Source organism: Camelus dromedarius, chromosome 36, assembly GCF_036321535.1.
Source record: "Camelus dromedarius isolate mCamDro1 chromosome 36, mCamDro1.pat, whole genome shotgun sequence".
Classification (NCBI taxonomy): domain Eukaryota; kingdom Metazoa; phylum Chordata; class Mammalia; order Artiodactyla; family Camelidae; genus Camelus; species Camelus dromedarius.
In genome coordinates, this window is record NC_087471.1 from 10,985,751 (window position 1) to 10,995,493 (window position 9,743).

General features: G+C 56.9%; 1 protein-coding gene across 3 annotated transcripts in view; it reads left to right on the top strand.

The window, feature by feature from the left end:
* BLK (BLK proto-oncogene, Src family tyrosine kinase) overlaps positions 1 to 9,524 on the top strand; it is a 53,147-nt gene extending 43,623 nt beyond the window's left edge. For all 3 annotated transcript variants that reach the window (XM_064482502.1, XM_064482500.1, XM_064482501.1), the window contains exons 7-13: positions 1,361 to 1,507; positions 1,970 to 2,122; positions 3,215 to 3,394; positions 3,789 to 3,865; positions 6,547 to 6,697; positions 7,930 to 8,061; positions 8,730 to 9,524. In XM_064482502.1, the coding sequence (XP_064338572.1) occupies positions 1,361 to 1,507; positions 1,970 to 2,122; positions 3,215 to 3,394; positions 3,789 to 3,865; positions 6,547 to 6,697; positions 7,930 to 8,061; positions 8,730 to 8,935 (1,046 nt within the window). In that variant the 3' untranslated portion in view covers positions 8,936 to 9,524. The remainder of the gene's footprint in view (positions 1 to 1,360; positions 1,508 to 1,969; positions 2,123 to 3,214; positions 3,395 to 3,788; positions 3,866 to 6,546; positions 6,698 to 7,929; positions 8,062 to 8,729) is intronic.
* Positions 9,525 to 9,743: the final 219 nt, after the last annotated feature.

The window sequence follows — 9,743 nt, forward strand, 5'->3', positions numbered from 1 at the left end:
CAAGAAGAAGGAATGCCGAATTGTAAAAAGATGACTGGTACAGGACCTTGGAGGAGCCCAGACAAGAGAGGGGCCCTAAATCACGAGCTTCCGCGGGGCTGGTGGAGGCAAGCCGGTCTCCTCCGCTGACCTCGGGCGTCGCAGGCGGGGTGCGGCCGGGGAGACCACCTCTTTTCCTCACTAGGGTGGTGGGCGGATGAATGGACCCACGAGAGCCACTGAGACACCGGGGCGCGTTGCCCCCACCAGGGGCGAAGTCGGGGAGACAGTCTGCAGCGTGGGGGCTGGGCTGGGGTCACGGGCGCGGGGCGGGCTGTGGTAGCGGCAGGGCGCGCCCCGGGGCCACGGCCTCTCCTCATCCTTTCGCAGGTGGGCTATGAGAGAGGCGCAAAGGCCAAGGGAGGGGAGAAGGGGTTTCAGATGGGGTGATAGACAGGGGTGGAAAGCGCCTGAAGACGACAGCGCAGAGCAAAATCTAGCTCCACACCCCGGACAAGAAGTGTCCGAGCCTGACACCTGGCGGGGGAGGGTGGTACTGCTCGCGGTAGGCGCGCTCTTACGAAGGACCCGGGAGCCCCCCGAACCTGTCACTGACCAGCGGAGGGACCTGGGGCAAGCGACGTCCCCCTTCTGGGCCTCAGCTTTCTCGTCTTCCAAATAAGAGTAAGGGGGTTGGTACCCAGAGAGCCAGGCTGAGGCTTTTTATAAAAAATCAAGTTTATGGAAGGAAGTTTCTCAGCTGGAAACTCTTGCCTCCTAAATGGCGCTTAACTCTTGCCACCTGCTACCCCTAGTCTGCAGGCAAACATTAGCATAGATGATGGAATGCACATCCGTGTGTATGAATTTGACAGAACCTCTGGGAAATGGCATATTATGATCTCCACACCCCCATGGACACGAGTGCTTGAGGTTACAATTTGCTACTGCATGTGCGGGTAGAGTCTGCCTTTTCAGCTGGAATGAATGAATGAGTCAATCTCCGAGTCCCTCCAGCGACTCCACATTTCTCAGTATTCCGTGGCAGAGGGTCCCTGAATGACCAGGTGCCCAAGTAGGAGGACAGCGTGATTGCTAAGAGAACACCCCGCCTGCTCCAGTGCTCTGTGATTCCCTGGCTGAGTTTTAGGAGATTTGGGGGAGGAACGTCAAGGACAGAGTCAGATGGAGCTGATAGGAGAGGTTTCCAGGAGGGCTGAGGTTAAGATGAAGGAAAAGGTAACATGAGAGCAGTGGTCAAAATGAGGAGCAGAATTTGGGGAACTTTTTTTCAAGGCATCGAAATAAAGCCCAGATTCCAGTCCTGGTTTTCCCTCTTTGTGCCTTGCTTCTCATGCGTGTGTCTTTATTAACCCTCTAGGTACCTTTTCTCTGTCTGTGAAGGATGTGACCGCGCAGGGGGAGGTGATCAAACACTATAAGATCCGCTCCCTGGATGAAGGCGGCTATTACATCTCCCCCCGGAGCACCTTCCCCACACTCCAGGCTTTGGTGCATCACTATTCTAGTAAGAGGGGGGCCTCTGGAGGTGGAGGGACTTGTGCCAGAGGAGCCCTTGTATTTATCACTAAGACCTCAAGATGGCGTGAATCGGTGGTGCCATCTTGGGGGCAGCAGGATTATCCCAAGGCTGGACCTAAGGTGTTGACAGCTGTCAACAGTGATTCAGAGTCTGTGTCCCTCACTCCTGCTGGCTCAACACGCAACCACTTGGAGAGTGACCAGTATTTCCAGCCTTAGAGACAACAGGACAATGACAGCATGTCTTGATTTATGCAGAATGAATGCAGAGAGCTGAGTGTGTCTCTTTGGACGTGGGTGTGTGGTGTGCACCTGTGCGCAGGTGGACCTGAGAATGGGGTTGGCAAGAAGGTGGGGACACAGCTGGGAATGGTACGGCTCCCAGAGGAGCGATACGAGGCTGGCTACGCTGGTGGCCTCCAGCCCCATCCCTTCTTCCCTGATGCAGAGAAAGCGGATGGTTTGTGCCAGAGGCTGAGCCAGCCCTGTGTGAGCCTGGCTCCCCAGAACCCCTGGGCCCAGGATGAGTGGGAAATCCCCCGGCAGTCTCTGAAGCTGGTCAGGAAACTCGGGTCTGGGCAGTTTGGCGAAGTCTGGATGGGTGAGTATGTGGCACATGGGAGCCACCCCGTCCCCGCCCCGCGTCCTGAAGCAGTCGTCTCAGGGTTTGCACAGGGCATCATGCTTCCCCTAAAGGCTTGTGAGGGGGAATGGCTAGAGGCTATATACCCATTTCACAGATGAGGCAACGGAGGTGTAGAACCCTTAAATGACTTGCCCACATTATTCCAACACATGGTGGTGGACCAGGGGAATCCAGCTCTCCCACTGCCTCAGTCCATTCCCTGCTTCCTTCTTCACTGCCCAGAGCTGGCTTTGCCACCGATGCATGTGTGATCTGGAACGTTTTGCTAACTCCTATTAGCTTTGGGTCATGGCGAGTGGTGAACCAGGGGCTCCAGGACTCCGGTACAGACAAAAGCCACCACTTGCAGTCACTTAATCCCTGTGGCCCCCCTTCAGTTACAGTGTATGGCCAGTCACCGCGGGCACGATCAGAATATAAAGACAATGCTTTAATTTATCCCTGGAAAGGTCCATGTCTCTGGGGGATGATTTCAAGATAGGACCCTGATGCCTCCCTGAATCCTCCAGCACCCAGGACTGATACCTGAGGTGCCTTGTGTCCTTGCAAGTTCGAGTTATGACTTGTCTCTTCCTGTTCAGTGTGGACGGGGACCTAATGGATGGGGGGAGAGTGTGCAGGGGCAGGTCTGCGAGGAGAGAAAGGAAGCTCACAGGGCATGGAAAGCGGGGAGGAGGGCCCAGGCCACCTCTGCCTCCTCTAGAATGTTGCCGTGGGCTGTGATGCGTCCACACTGAAGCTATCCAGGGGTAGAAGAGACGTGATAGGGGAAGGAGGCAGGGTAAGTTCCTCAACTGCCTGGGTCTCCCGGCCAGCGAGGGAGCCCGGGGCAGGCTGGCATCCCGCAGGGTAAAGCCAGCACATGCATTGCCCTCAGGAGCTGTCATCCCAGCCCAGAGCCACTTCCTAGGGGGTGAGGGGGGACAACTCTGGCCTCAGTGCCCTCTCAGCCCCTGGAAGCTTATGTACGTTTTGGTTAAGGGACCACCTCTCACAACCTGTGGGTCTTCTGAATGGCTTCTTCATTTTCTCCTGCCCTGGTCTCAGGTTATTACAAAAACAACATCAAGGTGGCCATCAAGACCTTGAAGGAGGGAACCATGTCTCCAGAGGCCTTCCTGGGTGAGGCCAACCTGATGAAAACTCTCCAGCATGAGAGGCTGGTCCGTCTCTACGCCGTGGTCACAAAGGAACCCATCTACATTGTGACCGAGTACATGGCCCGAGGTGGTGACCTGTCCGGGGCTGTGTCCCTCAGACAGAGGCAGGGCGATGGGGGGGAAGCTTGAGGGCGGGGACTGGGCTTGGGGGACAGAGAAGGCAGTGGTTGTTCTGCTGCAGTGGGTTTGCCTGGCCCGGGGACCCCCACAGGGGATCACTGAGCCGTGGGCTGGATCAATTAGCCTGTGTCCCTCAGATCTGTGAGGACTGGGTTGGGAGTTTCTGTAGAGCAGAGGCACCTGCCGCTGTGGGTGGGTTTCTGCTCTGGGCACGAGAGATCTGATGGCGCCACCAGTCACTTCCTGCCTGTGGGTGGGGAACAGCCCACTGCCCGAGAGGCTGGCACAGCCAGAGTTGGGTCATTCTGCGGAGAGTGCAGTTGCAACATCTTTTTCCTTAGGGTGCTTGCTGGATTTCTTGAAGACAGATGAAGGTGGCCGATTGTCCCTCCCACGGCTGATCGACATGTCAGCCCAGGTTTGTGGGCTGCCGAGTGCAGTGGACCAGGCCCTCAGGCCCTCTCCTCCGTGCCCCATGGATTAACAAAATCAACCATTTAGAGGTCATGTCCGTTAAGCTTGGGCTGGGCTGTGAAGGACAGAAAAGCCAGAGTCATCATGGCTTCAGTGTGTAAACACCAGAGTCGGGGGAGGTGGGTGGGGCTGCCCGTCAGAGTCACAGGGACCCTGGTGTCTTCTGCCCGCTGGGTCTTAGCAGGTCATCTTACTGCCTGGGGTGGCCGCTCACGTTTCCCATCTTGTTGCCCTCAGCTAGCAAGAAGAAGCCAAGGAGGGGGACGAAAACCCACCTCCCTCTCTTTAGAGACGGGTCCCCAAGTCACACACTACACTTGCTCCCACGTCCCCTGTCACTTGGCCACCTCTAACCTCAAGGGAGCTTGGGAAATGCAGTCTTTCTCCTGGGCAGCCATGAAGGAAGGAGGTGGGTTCTATTGCTAAGGATGATCGAGAGAAAGGATGGTGTGTGAAGCCCAGAGAGTGCCCACGAATCCCACGTCACACGGTAGGCCAGGGTTCTGCTGTGACCTCGTCCTGCTGCCCTCTGATGGTGCCCACAGATGCCTTCTGTAGACTCAGACCTCGTGATGCAAAAAGGAGGAAACTCTCCTCCCCGGGGATTTAGGCTGAGGGTTCCAGCAAGAAAGCGCAGCTGGTGGCCCCGAGTGTGTGTGTCTGTTAAAACTGGAACTCTCAGCTGAAAAGCTCTGGTCTGTGGTCCACCCGTGAGACACACACATCCTGCTACAGAGAGGAACCCTCTCCCCATCGTGCCCACCCCCCTGCACTGCATCTGGCGTTATCTGCTAGTAGTATCGGGGCAGGAACTGAGGTCACCCCGCCTTTTTTCCACTGAGGTGAGCACAGACCGGGCTGAACAGGCTGACGAGATGGTCTCGGAAAATTAACGCTGGGAACCGGTTTCAAACCACAGCACAGTGATAAGCCTGTCTGCGCCTTTTTCTTTCGTTTCCCTCTGTCACTCTCCACTGTCTCTCAGTCAATCCTTTGGGAGACCTTGGGTCCCCCAGAGACAAAGGATGTTAAAAGCCACCTGAGTTTGTCAGTAGGTGTGGTCAAGAATCTTGAAGGTTAGGAAACCAGAAAATCAGAACCTCGTGGGTGAATAGCTTCTAAACCATGTTCTGATCATGCTAATGCCTCACCGTATGCATGCACACGTACACATACAAGCGCGTACACACATGCACACACGCATACGTGCGCGCGCACACACATGCACTCCCGCCTTCTGGGCTCCCCTTTTCCTGCTCTACGGCATGACATGCAAAGCTCCCCTCCAACCGCAAGCCCAGGGGCCCACTTTGCAGCCACGCGGCAGCTCCCCCTGTCCTGTCACACCTCTGAGCCGCTGACCAGGCTGTCCCCTCTGCCTGGGATGCCGTCGACTCTCTTTTCACCTGGAAGAATCCTAATTGATGTTCATGAGATGGGGTCAAGGTCACTTCTATTCAATTCTGGACAGGAAAGCGCAGAGGGCACCTCGCTCCTGTGTTCTCCTAGCATTGTGCCCGGTGGATTCTCCTTGAAAGCAGATCTGGTCCTGCTTGACCTTTTAAAAAAAAATTTTGATGCTGCTTATATAGTACATCTATACATGAGCACAGTCTAGTCGTCTTTGTTAACAGGATGAGTGCTGCTAAATGCTGCCCAGATATGAGATACTTGCCAGTCAGCTTTACAGTCCCCACAGTATTATACCAATAAATGTGTATTGGTGGAATGATTTAGTGAATGAATGAATGAATGAATGAACCAATGCAATGGAAACATAAGGAGAAGTAGGACCAATTCCAGTGCTGGCTTTGAGAAGGCCTGAGAAGGGAAATGGGTTTTCTGTTCTCTGCCTCAGTTTCTGCCTCCATCCACTGGGAGTTCAGTGAATAAGGCCCGAGTTAGCTTCCTCAGCTAGAAGGGCAGGACAGACAGCTATTCCTGGCCCGGTGCTGGTGATCTGGGACAGAAACAGTGGCTTCTGTTCCACCGGGATCCTGCGCATGTTCCCTGGTGCCTTCCGTGGGCGGTGCTGGGTTAGTCCTCCACCAGGTCCCACCTAGTGCTCACCCCAACTCCGGGCCTTGGGGACCCCTGCCTCATATTCCAGGTCAGGATGGTGACCCTCTCCCACGGAGCTTAAGCAGTGACTCCAACGCAAGGTCCCTGCTCCAGGAACAGTGCTTCTAACTTGCTGAGGAGATGAAACCCTCCCCTGCCTCCCCTCCGGCCCTCCCCTCCCCTCACGCCTCTTCCTTTTCTTCTCCTTCCCTCTAGAGAATTTCCTTTCTCCTGCCTGCACTCTGCCGCCTTCCTCCCCTGCAGACACTTGGAAGGAGAGGAGGGGGGTGAGGGGCATGGGGGCCCCTGCTCTGATGATAGGGTCTCTGCCTCCCGGGGCTTTCAGAGCACTGGGGAGCAGTGAAGCCATCTTTCTGCTCCACCCAGGAGTCTGCTCCTTGTCCAGCACCACTACCCCCTCCACACCTGCCCCCAAAAAACTAAACCAAACCCCCAAGTGCTGTGCCCCCCTCCAGGCTGTTGGGGGTGAAGGCTGGTGGCGAGGGTGAGTGGGGTCCTTCCTCTCACAGAGGCTGCCCTTCACCGTGTGGCCCATGTCCTCAGATTGCGGAAGGAATGGCGTACATTGAGCGAATGAATTCGATCCACCGGGACCTGAGGGCGGCCAACATCCTGGTGTCTGAGACCTTGTGCTGCAAAATCGGTGACTTTGGCTTGGCCCGGATCATCGACAGTGAATACACTGCCCAGGAGGGTGAGCGGAGCCCCCAGCCACAGGGAGACCTTGGGCTCCACCTCCCCCAACTCCCCAGACCCCCTTGGGCTTTTCGTCACACATAGCAGAGCCCTCTGTGAGCAGATCGGAAAGCTGTGTGGCTTCCCAATTCTGCTTGCCTCCGGCTAGTTTAGGATTTCCTGAAATGTGCTCTTCAGAGCATCAGTGCCTCCTGAGGAACAGCTCTGTGAGGGATTAGGTTTGGGGACATTGCACAGTCCATCCAGCCCCCTCTTGGAGAGTCCCAGTGCATGCCAGCATATTAAAGGCACTGAGAAGTCCTGCAGCTAAGAAACAGGGTCCATTTGCTTCCCGTGGTGCCTCCCGAACGAACGTGAGCTCCAGATACTCTTTCTGCTTAGCTTCTGTTAACCTCCCACAGAACCAGGGGTTCACAGAACACACTTTGGAGAGCACTTCTAAAGTATGAGCAGCAAAAGCAGATTAGGAATTCAAACCACGGGCTCCAGGGCTCCACGGGCACTCTGCTTCACTTCGTTAGTAAAATGGAGGCAAAATCCTCTTCACAAGAAGCTCTGAAGTGATCAGGTACATTTTGCAAGCTGGCGAGTGATGTTAGCTGAGCATGTTAATCAGCTGATGCAGAGGAAGGATGGCTATGACTTGTTCCCTGAGGGAACTTCAGGTGAGGGAGCCAGGCAAGGGGACTGTGATGAAGGGCCGGGCCGCGCAGTCTGCTGTGACCCCAACCAGGACTGCGGCCAACCCCTGGGCTTCAGGGAGCAGCAGGATTTGAATTCCTCCCTCACTGTGACCCCAGGAGGTACAGAAGTCACATGTCACCCTATCCATTTTGTAGGAAAGGATTAACTGAGGCAGGGACAAGTTAAATGGCTTGCCCAAGCCATGGGTTCCTGTTCGTAAACAAGGCCCACGGGAGGTGGAAAAGGACTCTTCCGTCCCAGATGGAAACATGTGCTGGTGCCCAGTGAAGCCGACGAGGCAAAGACCCAAAGTGGGGGATGAGGGTCGTATTTTATCCACAGTGTCCTTTCGTGCTGTGGACCCCAGGGTCTGCACACACCTATTCATGTGTGCTCGGTGTCTGAGTGGTTCTCTGCACGCCTCTCTGTTGGGTACAGCGGACCAAGCCCTGCAAGGCAAGGCGGGGATGGAGGTAGGGAGGAGGAGCAGGGAGTTGGGGGACAGTCAGTTGTGGCCTCACAATCTGCTCATGGCCTCTCTCACAGGGGCCAAGTTCCCCATCAAGTGGACTGCCCCGGAGGCCATCCATTTTGGGGTGTTTACCATCAAAGCGGACGTGTGGTCGTTTGGAATCCTCCTGATGGAAATCGTCACTTACGGGCGCGTGCCCTACCCAGGTAGGTGGCTGTGTCCTGCAGTGCCCAGCCTGGCCCAGGGCCATCCTGGGACGGCTGCAAGGGCTAATAGTCCATCCTCTGCGCCTGGGGTTGCCCGCCTACAGGTCAGAATGTAGCCCATGGTGGAAACAGACACCAGTGTGCCACTCTGGGGGTGAGGTTCTGTCCCTTCTCCCATCTTGGCAGCAGGGCTGTGTCCCCTTGATCCAGCAGAGGTCAGTGAGCCTGCAAACCCAGAATTAAGGTCAAGCTCTGAACTTGCTTCCTCCAATTAGTTTGTCCTCTGTTGAGAGCAGGTGGTCCCTCCCTTGGCCTTACCCCTTGGGTGCATTCCTGAAAGCCCGTCCCGGTGGTAAACCCCCGGCCCCCAAGACTCGGGTCTGAAGGGCTTGGGCTGACCAGCAGCCTGCGGCTGGGCCGATCCCCAGCTGAGCCGAGCACCCGTGCAGCGAGTGATGCTCGGCTGTGTGCGGCAGGGTAGGGTCCCATCCATGGCCAGCTGCCCCGCATTGAGATAATCTTCAGCCTCGTTTCCAGCTGTTCGCCAAGCAATGAAAAGCAAATAAAGGGACATGTAAAGGTGGCGCCTGCGAGCGGGGGAGAAGGCGGCTGGTGCCTCCCAGCACCCTGCCGTCCCTCAGCCGCGGCCGCATCCCCTCCGCCTCCAGGAATGAGCAACCCAGAGGTCATCCGCAACCTGGAGCGCGGCTACCGCATGCCGCGCCCGGACTCGTGCCCGCCCGAGCTGTACAGCGGGGTCATCGCCGAGTGCTGGCGGAGCCGGCCGGAGGAGCGGCCCACCTTCGAGTTCCTGCAGTCGGTGCTCGAGGACTTCCACACGGCCACCGAGGGCCAGTACGAGCTGCAGCCCTAGGCCCCGCAGGGGGACCGCGCCCGCGTGACTGACCAGGCGTGTTCACCTCGCGGCTCATTCGGCGCCAGACGGGCTGGACAGGCAGGGAGGGGTTGGCACGCCCGTTTCTCGGATGAGGAATGAGAGGTAGAGGGGCCTGGCAGGGGGGTCTCAGCCAGGACTCCGAGCCGGATCCGTCCGCATTCGCACCCTTCTCTGGCTGTGTGCCCCTGGGCAAGTTACTTTGCCTCTCTCTGCCTCCGCTTCCTCGTATGTACAACGGGGAAGAACCACAGTTGTACCTACCTCGTACGTTCCTCGCGAGGATGACATTAGTTAGCCCCGGTAAGGTGTTCAAAATAGTGCCCGGCACACTCCGAAGTGTTTGACATTGTGTCTGTAAGGCTTCCTGTGCTCTCGCCAAAACCGAGCAGTCGGGTGGCCTGGGTCCTGCTGCTCCCACCTGCGCAGGCCGCCCAGGGAGCAGGACTGGGTTCCCCACCATTCGGCTCGGAGGAGCCTCCTCTTGCTTGGCTGCGGGCAGGTAGCCCTGACCCAGACTGGCCTCCAGCACTTTGGGACTTTTCTGTAATAAAGTCACGAGAACTGACCTTTCGCGTTTCGTTCCTGGTGACAAGCTTGGACATCGCATACATGACGTTCGTGGTTGCACGAGTGGCGCCGCCGGGGACTCGCGGAGGACATTGGGTTTCCGATGGAAACCCAGCCCTCAGCCCCAGCACAACGGTGCAGGCCTTTTAGGAGAGTTTAAGTGGGGCCAGCAGGTGGCGCCCTCACCTCAGAAATCCTCGGTCTCCGGGTCCGGGTT